At 39.7% G+C, this 24,969-nt stretch overlaps 1 protein-coding gene across 3 annotated transcripts in view; it reads right to left on the bottom strand.

Annotated features, from left to right (window-relative positions):
- LOC309441665 (neurabin-1-like) overlaps positions 1-24,539 on the bottom strand; it is a 42,606-nt gene extending 18,067 nt beyond the window's left edge. For 2 of the 3 annotated variants that reach the window (XM_082056581.1, XM_082056583.1), the window contains exons 1-13: positions 23,416-23,519; positions 21,062-22,927; positions 9,659-9,791; positions 9,008-9,128; positions 8,388-8,492; positions 8,090-8,210; positions 7,475-7,618; positions 5,623-5,676; positions 3,916-4,145; positions 2,466-2,562; positions 2,196-2,385; positions 1,211-1,362; positions 120-453 (exon numbers count right to left, since the gene is read on the bottom strand). In XM_082056581.1, the coding sequence (XP_081912707.1) occupies positions 120-453; positions 1,211-1,362; positions 2,196-2,385; positions 2,466-2,562; positions 3,916-4,145; positions 5,623-5,676; positions 7,475-7,618; positions 8,090-8,210; positions 8,388-8,492; positions 9,008-9,128; positions 9,659-9,791; positions 21,062-22,672 (3,292 nt within the window). In that variant the 5' untranslated portion in view covers positions 22,673-22,927; positions 23,416-23,519. Of the gene's footprint in view, positions 1-119; positions 454-1,210; positions 1,363-2,195; positions 2,386-2,465; positions 2,563-3,915; positions 4,146-5,622; positions 5,677-7,474; positions 7,619-8,089; positions 8,211-8,387; positions 8,493-9,007; positions 9,129-9,658; positions 9,792-21,061; positions 22,928-23,415; positions 23,520-23,957 lie in introns of those variants that run through there. The other variant, XM_082056582.1, reaches the window with a different exon arrangement.
- Between the last annotated feature and the right edge of the window lie 430 nt (positions 24,540-24,969).

Below are 24,969 nucleotides of genomic sequence, written 5' to 3'. Positions count from 1 at the left end.
GTTTTGTAGTATAACATTTTCCCTAAAAGTAGTTTATTGTTCAATATTAATTTATATCTAAAATTTATAATACTTTAACCCCGAAGGATTAAAAGAATAATAACCCCCTTAAGTCTTACCCTTGGCCTCTTTCCCTTTCCCCTTTGCTTCTCTTTGCTTGACATTCTTGGGATACCCTTGAGGAGAATTTAGAGCCATCTCTTCAGGAGGAGGTGAATGAGTGGTGGTTGTGCTATTTTCATTGCTTGGTTTGTGTACTGGAGAAGAGTGCGTGGAAGCAGAAGGACTTGATTCTAGCGGACTTTCTATGTTTTCTGTTTGTTCAGGCTTTTCGCTCTTTTGATCTATGTTGTCCAGGCGTGGGAGAGTTATTTTTTCGCTTGTTTCTAAGGCCTTGGTTAGGTACACAGCGGAAGGTTCTCTGTTGAGAATAGTGTCTTCTGAATCCTCATCCTTCAATAAATTCAAAAGTTATTTTAGAATAAGCATGACAGATAATAATTTACCATCTGATCTCTCGAGATGTACTATTCTACACACAAACTTCCTCGGTTCAGAACATTTTAATTTGATCACTTGTAGATACCATCTAAACCACATTAAGCTGATTTTGTAGGCTTTCCTTTATCCACCCCTATATACGGATGTTTCTGCGCATCCCAAACCATCTTTCTCTGGCTGAGTAAGAAACATCCTGTTACATCTGAGCCATTCCAAATCAATGCAAACACCTGTCTGTCTAACTGAAGTAGGTCAGTCTCATTTACCAACTATGTACACCTTAATTCTTCAACTGTTTTCCAGAAACATGTTACAATATTTTACTGGTATACTTTTTAATGGACTTAAATGATCACTTATGGAATAATGAAGCATTTCAGAACTGTTTCGTTTTTGAAGAAATTTGGTAACTAACTTGTTTCACAACATACCACTGTTGCTATATCAAAATCTTTCAGCAAGTAGAAGTACAATTACAACAAGCCTGCACACTTCTTTGCTAACTTCAAATTAACTGTGACACAAAGAACATGTCAGAGGTCACATGTGATATCAACCCAAATAGGGTTTTTCACTTGATAAAGCATAAAAATATGATGCTTTGGCACAGTCTAAATGAAGCATGTACAACACTTACAATTGCAAACATAGATAAAACTGAACATACAGTCAGGCTCCTGAATGCATACTTATCTACTAATATTGGTACCTGTAGATTTGCAGCCTGTTGTCCAGCCCCAAGAGATTCTTTCAGCTTTGATCGAGAAGGTGGCTGGCGTTTCACTTTCAAAGCAAGCTGAGCTTTTGCTTTGTGAGCACTGGTGTCTAATCTGGGTGTATCCCCAACAAAAGCATCAAAATCTGCAATAAATATGTACTACTTTAAAAAAAACAGATCACAACCTGGTAAGCAAGTTCACCAGCCCACTGTCCAGAAAAATATTCAGAAGATAAATCAGAATTATTCTACCTGTTAATAATTAATATATGAAAATACCATTCTACATAACACTACAATATTTTAACATATTATTATAGCATTTCCTAATTAATTTTAAATGTATTTCTACCCAATTTCTTCAATTAAAAAAAAAATATCCATCAGGACATAATTGTATTATGGCTTGAAAAACAAATTTCCTTCTCAAACAGACAAGAATTTGTGCCTAAAATGTACTTTCCTATCCTTGTTCTTTAAGACAGAAACTCTTTACAAAGTACATAAGCACCTACCAAATATTTTTAATTACAATTGCAATTTTTTTTTCTTTTTTTTTAATATGCATCTCATTTGAAACAAGATCTGATATTTTATAGCATTCTGGGCACAAAATCACAAGACAAAAAAACCATACCGAGTTTTGGTGTAAATCATAGCTTAAAACCAATGGGATTAACTGAGGTATCCCAGTGTTTTAGCCCCATTATTGGTTTCATTAATAGAGAATCTGAGCAACAGTGAAGATTGATGTCTCTCCATTTATCTCCCACTTCCCACAGCATGTAAGAAATACATTACTGCAATACTGAAAATGTCAGGGGGACCTACACAAAAAATACCCACACTGGCTCAGGTGAAACATTTACCCAGTCAGCAGGAAATAGGAAACACGTAACATCTTTTAACAATACTCCACATATAACTCCTCCTAATTTTTGTTAAATGCAAATGAAAAATGCCACAACCTACTTACCAGAAATTAAGGTATCTAAAGAACTTAGTCTTTCTTCTATTGATTCTGTTTCTTTTTCATTTTCTTCTCTTATCTTTGATTGTTCATTATATTGGCCTGGACTTTGACAGTCACCTTCCAATAAGCTGTCACCTCCAAGCATACGTGGCATTCTCTCATATACTTTTAACTTACTTTCGAGTTCTGAAATCTGCAAGAATTAAAATTTAGAAGTGAGACACAACTCTCTGAGAATGCTGAAGTTTCTTTAAAAATGTAATACTGCTTTACTTTTTCCTGATATATTTTCAGCTGTTCTGCATATTTCTGGTCTCTCTCTTCAAGTAGCCTTGAATGATCCTCTTCTTTCTTCATAAATTCTATTTCTCTGGTGATAGAAATATATAAGCATATATGTAGCAGTAATACATAAAAATGTAGAAAAATACATAAAATACAAGTATGCACAGTTGCATTTACTAAAAAGTATTCTGTTAGTAAACACTGAAAAAAAATAATCAGCCTGTAAGGTATAACTGATTAATTAGTCTTGTAATGCCACAAAATTAACTATGCATTTGTATGCTTCAAGTATCTTCAAAAGAAAATACACATGACACTATAATTTACTCTGGGGTGAAAAAGGATGTATTGCAACAGTTTTTCTACAAAGCTACAACCATTCATCTTCCTTTAAAAGCAGCAAGTCAGTCGCATATACATTTAAAGTGTGAAATATACGCATGACTCTCATCATTACATCTTACTCTCTTCCCAAAGATACATATGCTTGCACAGTAATTTCCTTCCAAAAGCTATGGTAGAATTCTTTGTAGGAAAATAAATTGAATTTCAAGTTTCTACTTGATTCATCCTACAGAAATTGCAATGGCGGGGGAAACAATGATTACAAGAAGGAAACAAAAGCTGCTTTTTCCTGCAAGTCAGATGGAATAACATACAAAACCAGAAAATAAGTGTAGAACATCTACACAAAATGCAGAAGCTTCAGGGACAGTCAGAGTAGTAATGGGAGTTTGCTAAACAGCGAAGAAATGGACACCAGCATTTCAGCAGTCATCTTAACGTACTTCTGAACTTCCACACAGATAAGCTTGGGAGGAGAGGCAAAAAGAGAGTGCTCACTGAACAGCACAGAAATGTGCTGTGAAAAGTAACATTTCTGGATACGGACTACAAAGCAAAAGATCATCCAAATTGCCTTTAAAAATAAGTAGCAAGTGGAGAAATTTGAGACAAGAGAATTATACATTTACAGTAACTACCAAAAGCAACAGCTGTGTTCTGTATTATCATATTGCCATTTGGATGAGCTGGATACAGATCCCAAACTCTTTATTTTTTCTCAGTAAAGAGGATTTTTCACAAACAGCAAAAGATATTGCCAAATACCTTGTGCCAAATTTCAAGTAGTCCTTCCAAAAGTAACAGACACATCACAGTTTCTCAATTAAGTTGTTTTAAAAAAATTGTTACTGAAATATTGAATCACTTTTCCTAAGTTTAGAATCAAAAGCAGCATCAACATTTTTGGAGAACCTTTCCAGAAGGTGGTGATTTAAAGCATGTAGAATTCAGCATGCATAGCCCACTGCTTCCTTAAACTCTGACAAATTAAAAGAAAGTGTGTTAAGCAAATTCTAAACCTTGGTATTGTTGTAAGTTTTTCCCATAATGTACAAAACATACAAGCAAGAAAGAGCGACCTGGTATTACTTACTTTTGTTGGTAATCTTTAACCAATTTCTTGGCCTTGCTGTATTTCTTTTCAAGAGCATCACATTGTTCTTGAGTTTCTTTAAGATGCTCATTTACTGTTTTGCATAAACTCTGTGCCTCCAACCAGTAGGTCTCTAACTTTTTAATTTTCTCTTTGCTTTCATCTAAGTTTTGCTGAAGTTGGGCTCGACTCAGTTTCCATTCGTTTTTTTCCGCTTCAGCAATTTTTAACTGAAAAGATTAATACTTCAGAAATTAATCTAAACTAAAAGATGAAATTAAACAAACAGTTGTTTATACGTGTTTAAGTAGAGAATAGCTAATAAAAATTAAATACTTAAGAGTAATATTAAAAGAAGACACTGAACTTTTAAAGAAATCATATACACTCTTACAACCCTTGCTAATCAGAGTAAGTTTAGAACTTGAACCCAAGAGTCTTTGACTACTTCCTCAATACTATTGCTTATTTTTAAAGAGATAAAACGAGTAAGACCTTTATTGTTAGATTATGTTGACTTGTTCAAGATTGTACCATTTCTTAATACCACTGGAGAGGGCTATTTCAGTTACCTTTGAAGGCAACTGGATACAGAATCTTTAACCTGTACAAGACAAGCCTGTACAAGTCCTACTACTTTGTTACAAACAGCTTGTTCAATGAAGCTAATGAGACGAGTTGTTTGTAAGACATTGGTCTTCCTAATAAATTATGATATACCCATGGTTTGCTTTCCTGGGGCTAACGTATAAAAGGCCAAACAACCCTTCAACAAAGGAAAGGGGTGGGGCCCCTTCAGCTTGACAGCAGCTGCATTATAAAAAGGAATGTTAACATGTGAAGTTCTCCAGGCGTTGGAGAAGTGAGCCGGCAGGATACCACTTAGTTTGTCCATGACTCCTTCTTTGGGGACACCATTTACACTGAGGAAATCACTGCTTTTTAAGCCAGTTAAGATCACCTGCTGATGGAACAAAGACACTTGAAAGGATCAAGTATTTCGTGAATTAAAAATGGGGCAGTAAGTTGTACTAACACCAATATTTTCAAAGCTTTTTTAGAAGTCCAACAAATACTTCCAGAAATAGGCCACACACAGACCTCCATCAGTGGAAAAAGCAGCAAAAAGAACAAGAAACTCTTTCTCAGGAAAAGGATGAAGTGCTGAAACAATCCTCACCAATGAAAAGCTGGAAAAAATTATTTCCCTAGAGCAGGTCAGAAATTTGAGGAGGGAAAGAGGGGACTCAAGGTAACAAGAAATAACTTTCTGGTACGAGGAAGTCAGCCACAAACCATTACCTGTAAGTGCCAAATCTATGCTCTAATTTAATACAAGTTCCATCCATTGAAAATAAAATGCTCTTGCATTTGTTAGGGAGCTTGCTTCATACAGTACTTCACTATGTTCAGTTCTAGTCTAACCAGTAATATCGAAGCATTTATTCTATAATGGCAGAGGGGGATTTTGGGGTTGCTTTTTTTCATGGCAGCGGTGGTTTTTGTGTGTGTGTTTTGTTTTGTTTTTTAAATTTGAGCATAGCTCTTCAGCTTAGAAATGCCTGTCTAGCGTAACGCAGAGTACACAGAGCCTGAAGCACCAAACAAATTGCTGCCTTCTGCATTCAGCCTTTTCTTTGTAAAATTCATAGGTAGAAATAAAATTTAAAGAAACCCACCACCGAATAAGATTCCTTGAAAACTTACTTTCTCCTTCAGTTGATTCACTTCAGCTATTGTTACTGCGTGTTTTAATTGCAGCTGAAACAAACAAACAAATGTATAAGCACACACAAAATGACACCTGAAATACAAGTTTGAAGTATTTGTCCATGATTCTCTTCTTCCTTGAACCATTTTTATAGTAGCATAAAGTCAACTTAATTCTTTGACAGTTCCAAGAGAAGTGATCATCAGCTTTTATTAAAAAAAGAGTTAAAATAAACCCCTAAAAGTTCCACAGTATTCTATTTGCTACAAAAAAAGAGTCAATACATGACCACAGATAGTTAAAAATCCCACATTGTTGTTTATACATTAAGAAAGGTGAGAATGTTAAAGTAATGTTTCAATGTGCCAGTAGAATGAAAAGGCAGCAATGCACTTACGATGATAACTGGTACACAGAATCAAGTAAAAATTTAACAATACTAAATATTCATACTTAGCAGCACTCAGAAAGAAACACGCTGGCTTTGTTTTAAAATTAGGCCTGGTACTGTACACCACAAATCTTCACAGGATTATTAGAAATGGATAAAGGCTACACTAAGCCAAATGTAAAGGTCATTGCTAACATACCTTAAGAAAACAGCACATGTGTGCAAAAGCACCCTTTTTTGACAAGTATAAGTTATTTCTTGTATCTTAATTTCCATCTGTAACCCTGGGGGATTTTTAAATTATTTTTTTTGTAAGGCATAGTGCACCAAACACACATTAAAACCAATGAATCCATTACTATCCTTTATTTAGATTATGTTAATAACAGCGCAGTAATGATGCTAAACAAGAATTTAATTGTATCCCTAGTAAATATAGCACTTATGAAAAGATGCTGTAACCTGCTACTATGCTTCCTAACCTGGCAAAACTGTATAATGTTCTCTAGCGATTCATAGCCTGAAAGTTCAACTTACTCAACTACATCATCTATGTTATCAAGAGACCAAACTTAGGGAAGTCGGCAAAATACTGATCCCTTAAAAAAATAGGCCCATGTATGCACTAACGGCATCTGACGAAAGTTTCTTTGCAGTATATTTTTCTCATCCAGAATGAAGATGATGGGGACTTAAACAAAGAAACCCAAACCTCTAAATGCCAAAGACTGCACCACTTAAATATCTGACCTGAATAAAGCAAATACGCTCCTTTATAAAAACCTTGGGAAAAGGGAACCCAATTTTCCAATTATGTTAATTTGGGATTCACAGTCTGGAACACTCTATTTGGTTTACAAATTCATTACTTCCAAAAAATACACCATAAAAAATCCCAGAAAAAACCTTCCAAGCCAAAACCATGCTATCTACAGAACCAAGTGCTTTTCTGTACGCGGAGATCTCCCAGAAGACCTCATGGACTAGAGCAAGAGATTAGATGTGAATTTCTTGTCTTCCTGAAGAACATCTAGCCACAAGGCTTGAGACCATTCAGAATGGACATACTTGTCCTCCCCATGCTCCCCCCACAGCTACAGCCTTTCTACTATGCAGCAACTAAACGCCAATAGGCCAGAGAAGAACTAGGAGAAGCATCATAACTATTTAATGCAATGTTCGGATGCCATAAGAAGGAGGAAGGTGGTGTTGGGTTCCAATACTTGTTTCCAAGAGCTTTTTTACATTTCATTTAAATCAAAGGCCCATTTAATACAAATATGTACAGGGAAGCTGGGTTCAGAAAATTACAGAATATGTATATTTCAAGGAACAGTTACCAGAGAGTTTTACTGGTGATGTTGGGAAAACAAACCCAAAACTACAATGGGAGGGACATGAATGTTCAGATGTTCCCCAGTGCATCACAACAAATATTCAAGAAACTGCTACCACACCTCTTTAAATTTAAGAAGAGACTGTGCTGACTCCATATCCAGTGGTAAACCAATATCTTCATTTTCAGGAAGATCAAAAACTTCTACAGATTTTCCATGTAAATGTGACTCATATGTATCGTCATCGTCATCATAGTCATCATCCTGACAAGAAGGGAAAATCACAACATTCTGTAACACACACTTGGCATTCTGGTAGCAGCAATAACAAAAGCACACAATCAAGGAATAAAAACAGCTGCAAAACTTGTCTCAACTAGTTACAATTCCTTTTTAGTTTCTTATACCTATGATACCTTTTAAAGATGACCAGCAAGCACCTTCATCAAAATTCCACAAAAAAGAGCTGAGTAAGCCATGCATAAAACAAGCTACAGCTGATACTTAAAAGTATCTTTTGGATTATTGATACATTGGAAGTACAGCAAGTAGTGATAATCATGTGCCTTGATAATAGTAATGTATGAAGTCTGTATTTTCTGTTTTTAACAAGTTGCCTGTTCTATCCTTTATTTTATTTCAATTTGATTGAAAACACATTCAATTTGCAGGAGTTATTGCATTTAGTAGTAATCACGTACTTTTAAAAATATGTAGGTATGTATGATGTTTTACCTGCTCTGTATCATCATGCACATAGTGTTGCTCATACAGACATCTCTCTTGCTCTAAGGTCTCACTAATGAGACGGGCTACTTCACTCTGAGTCCCTGGCTTCTCTCTCCCAATCAAAAACCTACAGAAGAAAAATAAATTATCTTGCAGCAAAAAAAATTGGATATACTTAAGAAATAAGTCTGGGATACTGTCACCTTCAACAACATCTTTGTAAAACTTCCAGATTATGGTTTTATATTATCTATTAATGAAAAATGACAAAAATAAAGTATTGCTTCATAGAAAACATACATACCTCACTGTGCCTTTAGTGTTTTTCAATACAGTTGCTGCAAAGAACTGAGTAACTCCCACTAGACTTATGCCATCAACCTCAACAATCTGATCATTCACTTGAATTCTGCAAAATAAATAAAAGCTTAGGCATCAGTTAAAAAAAAAAATTTTGGCTTGACAGATTTTTGACGTGTCAAGTATAACTTAAAACTCACTAGTATTTATAATAAGAAATTCTGAGTTCAGAGAAATTTATTGCTTAAAAACCATCTCCTGATCCTCAGTTACTATGCAGATCACCAATTAAAATTTACATGGTATTTGTCTTTATATTTTTACACTATTTACACACTGCTGTTCTGGGATGTCACCATGATTTTGTGGCACTGTTACACATGGGCACATTCTGAGCTTTTCTCATGTATGACGTAAGCAGACCTACACTTATATTGCAAAAATGTCCTATATTAAGTAAAACAAAGTTGTTTTTAAAACATTAACATAAAACAAAAATGTAATATTTATTCAGCTGGATTCAGCTTTTGTACTTTTATTCACAGTATTTTGCATAACCAGTGAAAACAACTGAGCTTGGTTAGAAATTTGTAAAAAGCATAATTAATTCAATGAAAAACTCACCGTCCATCTCGCTGAGCAGCTCCACCATCTGTTATTGTTTTTACAAAGATACCTAGTTTTTCAAGCCCCTGATCAGCACCAACTCCCATTCCAATAATACTGATGCCCAGACCACTGTCACCTAAGGGATTAAAAAAATCTAAGATCAGCCACATAATGCAAGAGGTAACACTTAGCAGGAGTGAGCTGTTCCAAAGTATTCCAAGTCCTGCCACACAAAGGATATGAAAATTCACTTAATAAAAACAAACAAACAAAAACAAACACCAAAAACCCCTAAAGCAAAAAAAACAAAAGACACCAAGACAACTACAACATATTATCTACCTAAATACTACTTCAAGGCTTTTTGCTGTGTAGTTACAACTGTCTGTCAGATTCAAAGCTTCATGATAACTGAAGGAGTTAACAAGATTTTTATGTTCTGGTGTAGACCTGTCACTCAGTAATGTAGCCTTCCCAACCTCAACAAGTATGACAATTTGCATTTAGTAGAGGCCTGTTCACTAAAGCCAACAGAACTAGCCACAAATGAAAGCCTGAACACACATCTAAAAATTCAAGACCTAAATTCAAGGAAAATACAGTTCAAAATTGTTTTATTTTTGTGTGCACAGTAACTCTTGCAAATGTTCGAGGTTTGATTTGTACCTTTTTCTATTTCCACAGGAAACACTTCCATTTTTTCCACTCTTTTCTCAAGTTCATACTCAGCTGAGGCTGCGACAGGGTCAACTTCTTCATTACGTCTGTCATAGTCTTCATTTGAGTAAGTACTGAAAACCTAAGAAAGGTAACAGAAAACTTTTTTAGTGCTTTCCCACTCCCTTACAAACATGATATAAGTGAAAGGAAACCAGTAAAGAAATTAAAGTACTATTTTTAGAGATCCTATTTTCTAAACAATCATGTATTTAATACTGCTGCTGTAAGACAGCTTCCAGCTTACACAGAAGTAACATTTTAGAAGTTTTGAAATAATTCCTTAAATACTTTTTGTGTTGTCAACACACCAAATAGTTAACAGAAATCAGTTAAGGAAAGCAGTCATCTCCTCTTTGTACAGTGTTACCTTTGTTTTTTTAAAGGACTGCGTTCCCCCAAATCCTCCTTCCTCTCTTCTTCCCTCTCCCCACCCCCACCTGCCAATTGCAAGGCTTCAAATAGATGTAGTTTTCTGGTTTTGCAAAGGAATCATGCAGTTTCCCAGGAAAGGGAAATGCCTTGTTACATACATCACTATTTTTAGTAATCACTCCAGCTGAATTTCTGAATTCTTAAAAATAAAAGAAAAACAAACAGGAACTAAGACAGAAATCTAGAAAGGAAGAATGAGTTACATGTAACAAGGTTAATTTTATTTATCAGCATGTTCATTAATTGTATTTAAATTCATAAGTTAGGAAAAAAATAATACTAATACATCACCTCAAATTTATCTGAAAAAGAAGGTTAAGTTTTTGCAGGCACTGAGTGTTTAACTCAACATCACTGTAAGACAAGAACGGATTGCTGCTGCAGCAGCCATCTCCCTAATCAAGAACATGCAGTGTTGACACAAAGTTAATTTACACTGGCTTACTAAGTTCTTGCAACTTTTGCATTTTCCCACTAAGACTACCTAGACAGGTAGCTGCAATCATGTAAATAAGACAGAATTAGCTCTAATTAGCTGTACTTAACATTTTCCCAGTGAATTTATATTCACAAGTCTATGGCATTAGCTCTGTGTGGCAGTAGCCTCAGACACAGGAAAACAGTTACTGAAACAGATTACCAAAGAACAATAAATATAAATCAGTATTTCCCATGGGGAGCTCACTGCTTCATCGCCAGCCTACAGCTGGAGGACAGCTTCACAAACTCTCTGCCAAATCCTGCAAAACGGCTACTCCAGAAACATCCCATGGTCACATAGCAGTCCAGTATGTATCCATGGCATGGTCTGGTAAGTGAGCAGGACTAGATCCACTTGGCTGAGAGGTAAGAAAGAAACCCACTCTCACAAGTCTTAAGTTTCCCCCAATAAAACCTTCCTGAAAAGTTCTTCTTAAGTCTTGCATAAAGGTAAATAAACTACAAAACTCCTTTGGACTACCATACAGACACCAGTGGGCAACAACTGGACACAGAAAAAATATAAGGGTTGCACTTAACGGTATCTGTCTTCCATAAACTTTACAGAAAAATATGCAAAATAGACAAGAAAACCGTCCAAATGGTCTCAAGAATCCTTACTCTATCAGTATCAGAAAAAGGTGGCCAAGTTCTTTTAATTAATCTCCCTTCCCATCCCCTCAAATCAGTAAATAGGATATGAAGCAGAAGCATTTAATAAAGCACTAGTCTCTCTTTGGAACAAGACCAGGCTAGTTTGGTTCCTTTCCATCCCAAAAGAAAAAACAATTTCTCCAAAAATATAGTTTAAAGTTAGTCTTATAACTTGACTAATAGTAAAAAGGAAGTTCATGAGTAAACAAATGTTAGCTTGTTAATGAGAATATTTGAGTTCTTAAGAACAAATCAAATACTGAGGCATGAAAAAAAAAGGTTTGCTTATTAATAATATGACAAAAATGTTAAAGATCACTATCAAATGACTGAATGAGCAAAATCTGGAGAACGGTAGCAATTAGTTTTAGAGACAATGACAACTGTATTTTCTTGATTCTTTACAATTCGTTGGTCTAACGAAGCAGAAGATGACGCAAGTGGTCACTGCCTACTGAAGAATTACATTAGCAAAGGGTTGACGGGTTCCTTACACAACCACAAAGTGCTGGAAAACTGGGGGAAGCAAAGTTGCACCATCATAACATATTGCGTTACATATGCTGCATGTCTTAGGCTGCCAGCACTAAAATATCTCTGGAATTTCTAGAAATTATTAGATACTTTTCCAACTCAAAAGTAATACCATCGTACTTGAGAGTCTCACAGAATTTGCCCATTTTCACACAAAATTAACCATAGAAATTGATCATCCACCATGAGTGGATCACAGAATTTAAAATTAGTGGTGGCTTAGATTCCAGTGATGTTTATAGTTGTTACTCATAAAAAGACAGCACAAACATAACTATGCAAATGAAGACTACTAATATTCATGCACACTTGCTTTTTTAAGAGAAACCTGAAATAAAAATCTGAAATATAACTAATCCAATAGGAGAAAAAATTCATACTTTTCTCTCAAAGTGACAGATGGCAAGTGTGCGAGAACACTTAGGTAATAGTCTAAAAACCACAACCTTACAATTAAGACCATATAGACCTTTTTCAAAATAGTAAGAAACCCACCCACCCCCACTCCCTGACTTCAGAAAAATAATTTTGAGGACAAAAAATGAATTTACAAAGAATAGAGGAAAAGCAGAACTCATATATAACCAGAAGCCAAACACTGCAATAACAAAAGGAGAAGCATGAATACGCCAAAAAAGGATGGCCAAGGAGTCAAGGGCAAAAGACAGAAATTTTTATTGCGTATATGTAGAATTGTAACATGGTATTAATTTTTATGAGACGGAAACAGTAAAATTGTTTATACTAACACAGAAAACACAGAACTGTTGTTCTTGCCAAGTAGTGAAAGTAATATTAAACACAGTTAAAATGTGGATAATAAATAATACAAGTTACAAGTTTCAGTTTAGAAGACTGATGAGAAAGCTAAATACCGTTCATCCCTGCACTGTGTCTGGCGGGGTTTAGTTACTGAATCAAACACATTAGGGACAAAAGAAATTCTAATCTTACTATTTAGAAGCCACCGCTAGCCAGAGATTGTAAAATTATTAGTGTGCAAGTGATATTTTTAAAACATATGCTTTAGCAAACACAAGCTACTGTCTCTACATAGGAGAAACAAGATGAATTTTGCTGTGGAAACCACGTGAATTTTACAAGCCTTTTACCATAGCTTGCTAACATTAGTAACTTCTGGATCCTGTCAAGCTAATAAAGGATTCATAACCCTGCTATCTGAAAAGAAATTTCTTTTTGCACTCAAGACCTCTTTTCTTTAGAATGAATAAAAATAATTTGAATCCAAGAAAGTTCTGACAGAGGGCTGAATTTTTAAGGATTATTTTAATCAAATTGTTAAGACACAAGACTGGAAATTTTCAAATATATACTTAGCCCTTGGAAAGCAAGTATATTTATTTGGACATAGAACAAACTGTATTCCTCACACCAGGAAAAGGAATAACTTTTAAAATGCAAATTTTAGTTTGCCTCCTTCTGTGAAGGTGCTAACATCAACATCATCAAGATCAGCACTCAAAAAAACCCCTAACAGGCTACTATCTAGAACAGGGCTGTCAAACTAATTTTCACTGGGGGCCCCATCAGCCTCACGGTTGCCTTCAAAGGGCCGAATGTGATTTCAGGACTGTATAAATGTAGGAGTAGTTACACTTCAGGACTGTATAAACGTAATTACATTTGACACCCTTGTTCTAGAAGATCCCACCATTCAGTTCCTGTTATCAGACAGAACTATAAATCTCCATTGTATCATCTTAGTGCTATCACAGAAAATGGCATTATCACAGTACCTCACTTAGTTCAAACTCTTGGCAGCACATAAAAAGCTCTACTTAAAGAACTATGTTAGTTCTAGCAGAATGTTAATTTTGTTATGGGGTAAACTCTTCAGAAAGGAGACACTAATTCACCATGTGTTCACACGAAACTGCTATGGAGTCATAAAACACAGTCCAAAGACCTCCATTCATTATTAGATGATCAGATTTCTTTGAGCAAGATCAAAAGCAGAATATTACAAAAGTAATTAAAAAGTAAGATTAATAAATCAATAACTGCCCAAAAGAGTTCACAAACAATTTGAAGGAACACGGCTGTATTTGCGGGACACACTGAGGGGCTGAGAGAGGCACTGGGGTGTCACCAACAGCCCTGCCTGGACACCCCGCCCAGCAAGGACCACCGCATCTGGTTCACATTTCTTCTGAAACACAATTCTTACTTTGAACATGCGAGTTTACTGACATTCAGTAAAGCTGCACGTCAAAAACACAGGCTACAGCGCAGAGAAAGTTATCTAATAGTGAACAGAATCAGCTTTTCCAACTGATGGCCCCTGTGACACCTGGCAAAACATGAAGTGCCCAGGCAAACATGAACAATCACTCGAAATAGTAGCACTGGAGTGGGACTGAAGTATAATGTACATTTTACAGTTTACTCTTACAATCTTCCTCTTCAGTTAAAGCAGACCTCTCCTTACCACCAACCACTCTTCCCTCTGTTTCCAAAAGCTGCACAGTTAGTAGCTTATTACCACTGTCTGTTACATTTTAAGTGAAAGTGACTACACCAGATTTAAATCATTTCATGCTACTAAATCTTTCAATCAGCAAACAGAAATACTGTGATTACTTTTCCTTTTTTTGAAACAACTAGACTTTTACTTTTCTTCAAAAAGTATTCAGAATGGTTGGTAGCTGTTAAACAGGTTAATATTATACGCCATTACACTCAATGTAGTATTTTTTGTTACCAAACAGGCGGACAGACAGGCTGCGTGCACTTCTGCACTTGACCCCTGTGTGCCCTGACCAAACACCCCGACCACCTCAGTTTACACAAAGGCATAAGTGCAACCTTGCTTCAGATCTACAGTACAGATAATTTCATATGAATAATTTAATAATAAACAAACCCACTATTCTCTACTTAATTCTCAATAAAAACAATAAGATTTATTCTCTAGTTCTGTATTTTGCTGCAGTAGCAAAGGCACTGGAGCTAGCTACAGAGCAAGAAAGACAACATGGTATCTGTTTCAGGTTATGCTGTGTACTCCACAAGGAGAAACACTCACTTTCAGGGATTTAATTTTTAAATCCCAATGAAAGAAATACTGAAGACAGAGAAAACCATCCATTCCACTGATTTTATTTCATTTCAAACATTCAGAGCAGAAGTTGAGAGATGATCCACGTTGTCCCTCCATGGAAGTGGAGCGCTGCTGTGACCTGGCTGTACGTCACCACCATTTCAGCTGAGGTGGCACTGCCCTCTGACTGACAAACAGACAGAAAAACTACACAGAAACAGGATATGACCAGATGAGGCAAAAACTACTACATAAAGTGGAGGCATCCCCAAAAATCTCACCTCCTGAAAGACTACGTATACATAGAAAGTGATTTGACTGTGAACATCTATAAGCTTCACAGGTGTCTTGGTATCACCAGTTTAAGTCTAGCAATCCAGAGTAATGAGATATGTGTGTTTACTTAGTATTCACTAAAACAAAAATCTTGGCCTGACCAAATCTAAATAGTGAGCAAACTGGTACAAGGAACTTCAAAAGAATAACACTGAACACAAAAATAGTTGACCTGGCTCTTTTCTAAAGGTCATGAGAAGAAGTAACAACACAATAACTCTCCCATACCAGATCAACTATTAACTCATCTGCAGTAATACTGTCACTAGTAATGGTCAGCTCCCCAGGGTCTGAAAAGGAGGATCACCTCGCTATACCAAGACACATCAGAGAGTGATAGAGGAAAATGAGAAATAAACCTAAATAATCTGCATGTTGCCTTTTGGAATAATACTTTACTACTCCATAAAAATATAAGAACCCTGTTAAGAACTGCTACACTGCACCTTTATGATCTCAAGATTACAAAACATACTGAGATAATGGAGGCACACTTCTTTTTACTGATGTCCTTCTGAGTGTTCAGCTTCTCTTTTATGTTAGAATGACATGAAAAGGGATAATTTTTTTTCCATCTCTCAAAAAGTAAACTACAACTAAGTTTCAACTACTGCCTCTTCATTCTTTATGAGTCTAGGTTAAGTATTCTCAGGTGCTAATAACAGTAATCACTATCAAAATGATGCTGAATCTTCCAGCAGCTTAACAGTTGAGCTAATGAACTTGTCTCCTATGAATCCACTTACATTTGCTGACTGCCACCTCCTCAGTGTTTTTTCTGACTACATCTCCCATAAAATCCTCAAGCGCCACCTATTCACTCACCTTCGTCCCTCCTGTGCCCCACAGCTGTTCTCAGAGCAAAACAGCACAGGCTGGACATGCAAAGGGATCAGCTAACATTAAGTCAAAAAGAATAAGTAACTTTAAGCTGCAGGTGCAGCTCTGCCATCAGTGAGGGCACAAATCTGCAACCCTGACGCAAACTAAGCAGTATTTTAAGACTACCTTTAAAAATATCTCTCTCTTTCCTGTCACATCGAGGTGAAACTGCAAGGAATTTATCAGGTGGAGGGACTCACTGTCCCCCCACTCACTGTCCCCCCCACCTGGCACCCATAACCTCAGTGTTTTCTTATTTGTCTGTAGTTTTATAGTATCAACAAGTACATAAAACAGGGCAGCTAGTATGTCATATAACTGCACTCAGGGAATATTCTGTTTAGAAATACATTGAGATATCAATGTAAAGAGTCGAGCTGCTCCAGCAGTGAGCCAGGACAGAAAAATAAATTCTTTGCTTTTTCTGTTCTGGTTTAGATTTCTGCTCTACATCCCCATACCCTGCCTCTGGACTCTCATCTAAAACCTCTGGAAATGCCAAATCAATCTACCTGCATATAAAATATTTGCTAAAAAATAAAAAAGGAAGATGCATGATTAAAAAAAAAAAAAATCCAAAGAAAGTTTGAGTTGAAAGTGCCTCTTTCTGGAGAGGTGAACAAAGGTCGTGGAATCATATTAAGGACCAGAAAGGCATCAGAAACATGGGATGAAGAACTCTCTAAACAAGGTAAATCTATAGTAAAATTAAATGCATTCAGCTGTAATAAGCTTTTTACTTCTATGAAAATTGGAACTTCAATAAGAGTTTCAATGTTATCTTTCCTCAAAAAAAAACACAAGACAACAAAATAACAAGATTTTCACATGTATGAAAATACGTTTCTTCCTCCAGTTAGTATCTGTGTTTTTAACATCCCGCTCATACTGTTAAGTCAGCCAGCAGGAAATGTCATACTCTCAGATGCAAGCACAACATAACAAGGTTATTTTTGTGAAAAGTCACTGAAAAGTACCATGGAGAGTTTGAGATAAAAATATGAAGAAAAGTTGTTACGCTGTTAAGTTACAGACGTTGTAATGTTGATGCAAGGGATATACTGAGCTTCAGAACTTCAGAGCTATGAAACTGCTTTCAGTTTCCTTATTTAAGTTTAAACTTGTAGCTCAACTGTGACAAATAGAAAAGTAAAGGCTTTAGGAAGGTTTGGGTTTTTTCTTTGCCTTTTAAAAACAAACAGAACCATATACAAAACAAAAAAACAAACCTGTGTTCTTAGCTTAATAATCTTAAAAGAAAGTATCATTCACAAAAAGGTGGGAACAGACACTCCCATGCAACATAAACTGGATAACACTGCTAATTAAACACACAGAAGCCAATAGCAGCTGTACTGTCTTTTCAGTTCACCTGAGCTACAGAATTTCTAAGGATCATAAATCATTGCAGAACTTAGTCACAGTGCTATTAAAGGTTGTGAGGACAAAGTTTGACAGAGTCAGAAGCAAAATCATCTCGAGAAGTCAAACTGGAAACAGGCATTTGTTTTCCCAATGGAAAGTTTCAAAATTAAAAATGTCAAACAGCACTCAGTCATTACACTTATGTTAATTAAAGCCTTTCAAGGTAATCACATAATTGAAAGTGAGTTTAACCTTTACATTACAAAAGCAAAGTCAAATATAAAGGGATGACAGCACAGTTACCTGACATTATTTGCACTGTCTGTAATGCTGACTGTTTACACAGTTTACTTAGAAAACTTTAAGACAAAATCAGTTCCCTTGCAAATACCTTGGACAGCTGAGTGTGCTTTACATTCCTTACTGGCTTCATATGTGGCAACAAGAGACTAAAAATAGCTCATGTACCATAACACAAATCCAGTCTGTGAAGTTCTGCTAATAACTGTACAGTATGACTTTCTTCACTACTGCAGGAAAAACAAGCAACCGAGACATAATGTTCCTTAAGGTTTGCAGAGATCAAACAGCAGCGGAACTCAAAAGAGTCAGGTCACCCACTGGAAGTACGAAATCTTCCCAGACCTCATTTATCACCAGCTTCTACAGAATTGAAACATTTATTTTAAAAAGTCTCATCTATGCTTATTTTCACAGGCATAGAGCAACTCAAAATAATGGAGTATTTGCGTAATTATGTTCTGTCTTTCCTGAAATTATCAGATTAAATTATGTTCTTAAGCCCTGCTACAGATGTCAACAATTACAGATCTCCAGCACAGGTCAGATGCATGGCTAACAGTGTTACAGCTCCCTCACACATCCCCTGGGAGCTCCACAGTCTCCTTCCACTGAAAAGCCCTGCCAATTTCACAACCAACTAGAAACTTCCAAACACAGATATTAATCAAGTTCTCTTTGCTGCTGCAGCTTAAACACTGTTTTTAGGGTGCCCGTGTGTAAATTACATCCATTACCTACATACATATCCAGCTTCCCTTTTGGGTACATCAAATATCAGAGCTTCATCGCTGCAGAACTTTGATGATTTGAGGACATGCTTTTTCTTGCCCAAACACCTTTTGCATGTTTTGAATTCTCCAACTCTACCAGACACCTGCTGAACAGCAACTGCCAAAGACAGAGATGGTTTCTTCATAATCACTAAAGAGGTGCAGAAGGAAAACAGCAAGAATGCCAAGGCCAGCCTGGCCTCTCGGGAGTGCCCAAGAGGAGAAGAAACACAGCCCTTCTCTGTGGCTATGGATGTCTGGAATGACACTCACATTTCAGTCCAACTTATTAGTCTAAATAAAGCTGAAGAAAGAAGCTACTTTCTCACTATGGTACTGCTCTAAGCTACGGTGGGGACTAGGAATAATCTTTTGCTACCATTCAGGATTTTTATTTCCTCTTCCAATTTAAGATGCACTAAAATCTATGCAAAAAGTCAAATGAGAGATTTCCTTCTGTCAAGTAAAAGTGGGATTTTTCTAAAAAGTTAATGAGATATTAAACGTACATTACTAAAAACAATTCTGGGGAAGTGCAAAAGAAGTTGGAATGATGTATTATACAGAACACAAAAGCCAAAAACCATATACCAGGAGTCATTCCCACCAAGTATCATAGAAAATATGAAACAAAGAGACAGACAAGGGAAAATAAATCATTGCTTCGGCATGTGGAACAGAGGGGAAAAAGCTATTGAAAATGACAGAGGAAGAGATCCCTACACCCATTATAGAAAAGATATAGTCAAGTTTCACTGAAAAGGGATAAAGGCAAGTAGCACAAGCTTCAATTTTACGGCCTTATAAAGAAAGTTCACTGACCATATTGCTATTAAGTACAGTTTATTCTGCCAATCCAAGTGGGGCATTATGGCCAGAACTACGTTATTTTTAATGGAAAACTGCTAACAGTTGCTACTAACCATTCATCTCTTGGTTGTGTAATTGCTGATCTGGTACAGGTTGGATCCTGTGGCTTTCAGAGAAGCAGCTGTAATTGAACAGTGCTAGTTACCAGAAAGTGAGGTTTGTCTCCAGGAGAGCTTCCATCACAGTTGGCACAGAGATCTCTGCTAATGGTTTGAACTAAGTCTAGCACAGACGTAACAGAGAAGGCAGGAAAAGTCTGTTAGAGCCACTGCTTCAGTAGGATTTCAGCAGTGATCAGTAAAACCCTGCCTACAGCAGGCAACCAGCAGTCACTCAACGAACACACATTTACAGTAGACTCTACACAGCACTCTCCTCAGATACTCGGTGCACAAATGCGAGAGGAAATGGACTGATGCCCCTCCGGCTCTCTCACAGCCCACACCACTCATTATGCAGTTTCCCCATCGTGGCACTCTCTTCTTCAGCGCTCCAGGTCACCACTAAAGCAGCATCAACTGCAAGAAACCCATTTAAAGTCGGCCTGGCTATGGAGAGACTATAAAAACCCCACATGTAAAAAAACTCTTAATTTTGCCACACCCAAAGCATTTTCTGGGGTACAGAACAGGCATGTGTTTAACAAACCGGGAAATTACAGCTCTCCACTGCAGGAAGTACAGGACTCAGAATTTCTACATCCCTGTGATCAGTAAGAATGAGTCCTGACTCTGTAGAAACAAAGTGTAAAAATTGTTTACTAAAGACACTATTTTTCATCCATGTAATAGTAGAAGAAGAGAAGCATGCTTGAGAAGTCTGGACAGTTTCCAATTCCATCGTGGTGTGCATCTCCCAAATTTCCTCACAAACCTTAAGAAGGACTAGAATAACTGAAGTCTGCAATGAGACTATAGGTAAACATGGTTTGAATTGTGGAATGACTTATTTTGTGGGTATTTTTGGTAGAGGAAGATCAGACACCTAAGTCTTTCTAACTCGTTAGTGTTTTAACTTACACTACCCATTATCCAGTCTGCCCTGTAAGTTCTACTTCTGCAACTTCATAGCTCCGAAGTAATTGTGTTAACACTCACACAGCTTGTTCACCAAGCCAGTAAAAAAACCAAACAACATATGTATGGCTATTATTAGAGAGAATTCTAAAATTTTGCATAAAAGGAATAAATCATTTGATATTTTCTCATCGTTACTTCTGAAAACCAGTTTGAAGTTGAATCTGAAGGTCTGCTATGAGGTTTTTGTTTTGCTCTTTTTAAAACTTTTGTACAAGCAAAACTGAAAAAACCCTTCCTAATGGAATGCCTCAACTTTGAACAAATGAAGGCAAGTATTAAAGATCACATTTGTTTATATCTATTCCTAAAAGTTTAATGTTCCTGCAAATGCCCATTAAGTAAAATCTCACGTGTTTCGCTATACTGACTAGCTCATGAAGCTGCCGTGACTCACAAATCACTTCTGACTAATTTATAAATTTTGCAGAGAGGTTATAACTTCCCTCTTACTTAGTTTTGAATAAAAGCTATAAGCTTACATTTTAAGGGGTTTTAAGGCTTTGAAAAAAACACCACAAAAATGTATTTCCTGGGTACTTCTGACTGTGAAACAATAAAATAAGGAAAATTCAAAGGTCCTTACCTTTATAGGAGCTGTTGAGAATTTGACTTTTCGGTCTGGCTCAGGATCTTCTTCTTCAGAAAGTCCAGGAAACTCCTCATATTCACTGTCATACATATACTCCTCCTCCTCTCCCTCCAAAATTTCTTTGCCTTCAGGCCCTTGGTTTTCTGGCTCTGTATCCCTGTCATCATCAAAAGCTGCATTCTCTATGCCAAAAGCACTGAAGTTCTCACTCTGCTTTTCTACCACTTGCTCCTGTTCCTCAGTATCCCCTTCCCGCTCCAGAACATCCTGAACTCGTGTAACTGGACCATCTTTCACAGACATCCCCTCTCTTTCTTCCTCCCAATTGGTCTCGCTGCCTTCTGTAAACTCTTCTACTACATCCAAGGAGTAGTCGTTCTTCTTGCCTTCCTGTACTTGACATCTGAGTGGTTGATCCTCTTGAACAATGTGATCTTTCTCCAAACCTTTTTCATGCCCTGAGGTTTCATCTCGTGCAACCAGTTCTGCGCAAGTCCCCGCCACAGGGGAAACCTGGGAGAGAACAGTACCTGATCTCCGCTGAGCCTCCTGACCAGGTGTACTGCCCATATCCCACAGGCTTCTCTCAAGTACCAGTTGCTCTCTTTTGTCTTTGCCAAGGACCTCACTCAGCTCATCTCTGGGGATCACTGACACTTTGGTGGACACAGCCTCCTCCGGACAACCTTCAGCAACAGCAGATGAATCCAAACTGTAGTGGCCTTTCAAAGGGTCCTGATTCAAAGGACTATCATTTTTGGAAATTTCTTTGGATTCTTCAGTATCACTGTCGCCCAGAAAGCTTTCCAGCCTCCTTGAAATGGGCCCTGCATTCAGGAAGGAGGATTTGGAACCACTAGTGGTATGTTGCTGCTTCGACTCCTCATTACCTTGATGTTCAACTTTCTCCAGCGTAACTGGAAGACTCGCTTCTGCATCAAAACTGAAGTGGTCCACCACATTGCTGGAATCAGAAGCTGAACCACTTCTTCTCTTATCCTCACTTCTTTCACATTTGCTGGGGGAGTATCTATCCACTGAGCTGCGTTGTTTTATATTTCTTTCAAATAGCTTCCTGGTCTCTGAAAACTTTTCTGCCAAGGCAACTTTGTCCAAGTCTGCCTCATTGTTGCTACGAATGACCTTGTCAGCAGCGGAAGGCACAGACAACGAATCCACAGGACTGCCGCTGGGGCTGGTACTTGTATTAAGAAGATTATTTTTTTGGACAATGAGGAAAGATGGGCTACCTGGAGAAGGTCCGTACTCTGCTGCCGTGGCCCGGCTGATTAACTTGGTCTCAGCAGGTGGACTGCTTTCACAAGAAGGTGTGGAAGAAGAGCCTCCCATTTGCAGAAACATATTTTTGATCTTGTGTACCCTATTGCCATAAGTGGCAGCTCTGCCTCGACTGTGTGGGTCATTTCCCCCTCCATTGGCAGAGGTGCTCAGCCTCTGATGCAAGCCTGTTTTGTTGGAAGCATTTTCAGGATTGTTTATGCCATCAAAAGAGCATTTGATAGCATGGAAATCAGATTTATAGGCATTTCGGTGTGGGGAAGCACTTCTTAAAGTCCTTTCCCCTTTGCCTTCGGTTTTCATCATTGTCAGAGCGAAAGCTCCCTCGACTCCCGAAGAAGAATGGCAACGACGGCTCCCAGGCACAAAGCCTTCACCCTCCAACACCAGGCAGATGAGATCCCCCAGGAGATGCGAAAAGCAGCCTTTCACTGGGCCAGCCTCCCCACCCTCACGGAAATGGAGCGCTGGGGAGCAGACGTGGAGAGAAAGAAATCAAAGCGTGTAAATGGCCACATCGGGTATTATCCCCGGTGCGGATCGCGGTATCCGGAAAGCCATCTGCAGAAAGAGAGAGTTTCCATTAACTCGGGGCCTCGCCGGCGTGTGACACGAATCCGAAACTCGGGGTGGGAAACGCCGCCCGAGACCTCCCGGCGGGATAAAGCCCATTGTGTCCGCCGGGACGCGGAGCCCCAGCTGCACCGACCTGGCGGCTCCGGCGCGGGATGCAGCGGCGGCGGGCGACCCCCCCGCGGCTCCCGGCTGCCCGCCCCTCCCGCCAACGGCCGTTTCGGGCCCGGCAGCGCGGGGGGACAGCGCCCGGCCCTTCCTGCTGCCCACGAAGACTGGGCCCGGGCCGGACCCCGCCGCACAAGCGGTGGCTCGGCGGGGCGCAGGGGCCCGGGCGCCTCCGCGCTGCGCGGAAGCCCCAAGTTTCGGCCCGAAGTTGGGGCTCCCCCGTGGCGGTGCCTCAGCGCTGCGGGGCCTGCGGGGCGCGCGGCAGAGCCGCCCCGGCACCTCGCCCCAAACTTCCCGAGTCAGCCTACCTGGGGGCGGGGGTCCCGCCTGCTCCTTCCCCTCAGCGCTGCCGGCCGCCCAGCGGCCGCGTACACCACGCCATCATTATCCGCCGGCCGGCCGGCCTGCCTCCCCGCCCCCCGACCCGCCGCTGCCTCCGCCGCCGCCCCGCGTTCCTCACTCCACCCTCCTCCCGCCCCCGCGGCGGCTCTCCAAACCGCCGCCCGCCCGCGCCGCTCGCCGCCTCTCACGCTGCCCGGCGCCCTCCGCCGCGCTGTGTCTCGGGCCCGCCCGCGCGCGCTGCCTGCTCGCACACAAAGAGAGGGAGCGGCGGGCGCGCCCTTGTTCCTCTCGGCGCGGGGGACGAGCGGGGCTGGGGGGCGGCGGGCGCGCCCGGCCTCGGGAAGCGCCTCCCGCGCCGGGATATACCACGCCACGGCGGGATACGGGTTTCGGGTGATACCATGTCGGGAGGCGGGCGGGCGCGGGGCCGGCAGCCGCTGCCCGGTCCCCCCTGGCGGCCGTGGGCGCGGGTCAGCGCGGCGCAGCGCCGGGGGTGCGGGTCACTCACCGGCTCCGCCGCCGGGGGAACAGCCGCGGCTGTGGGCGCCGGGATGAGGGCTGGCGGTGGGCGCTGAAAGAGGGACACGGGTCCCCGAAGCAGCGTGAGCGCCGAGCTGCCGGCGCTGCGGAGGTGCGCGCTATTTTCAAACCCCGGGCGGCTAACGCGGCGGAGGTAGCGGCAGCCACGGCTTCACCGCAGAGCAGCACAGATCCCGGGTGGAGATCGTGGCTCTGACAGCCGGAAGCAACAGCAATGCCAAACATTAATTCTCCCCCCTTCTTCCTTTTAAAAATCATGTTCTTAACCCCTCCCGATCAGGTACAGATCAAGCCCAACCAAAGGGACGCAGCGGGGTTGCCCGCACTCCCCTGCTGCCGCTTCCTCCGCGCGGGAAACGCGCAGCGCGGCTCCCCGCACCGCCAGCAAGTGCGTGGTTCTTCCACACGTCTGCGCAGGGCCCCGGGTTGAGCCCGCCGGGTTCCCGCGCACACCCCCGGGCTGTAACTCACGGTGGCTCCTCCAGACGGAGGAAACGATGCCCGCCATCGGTAGCCTCAGGCAGTAAGAGCTGCAGTTTTGCAAGCAGTGTTGCGTGTATCCAGTTCTCTCGTTTGTTGGTTCGAATAAAAGCACCGGCTCTAACTTATCTGTTAAAGACAGAATTTGGATGACTGTCCAGTTCTAGCACAGCTACTTCCACAGAGCATATGTAAAAAGCACACAAAATAATGAGAAGAGCACTAAAGAGCTCTGGTACTTGGTAACTGTTGCTTCCAAATTGTGTAACAATTACTTAGAAGTCTAAATACTTCACTCTTTTAAAATTATTGTTTCACTGATTTCTTACTAAAATCAATGGTGAAATTTATGCATTCTCCCAAACATCCCAATTGACTTTGGCTTAACTGGGAATTCCAACACCCAGAATATCTCACAACTTGATTCAAAATCTGTGATACAGTTTCACATTGGCCTTAATAATGATTTTGCAATAAAAAGAAAATCTTATTAATGATAC

This window comes from Streptopelia decaocto, assembly GCF_964273445.1.
Source record: "Streptopelia decaocto genome assembly, chromosome: 6".
NCBI lineage: Eukaryota > Metazoa > Chordata > Aves > Columbiformes > Columbidae > Streptopelia > Streptopelia decaocto.
Note: the sequence above shows the minus strand (reverse complement) of the source record. Positions and strands in the feature narration are given on the sequence as shown.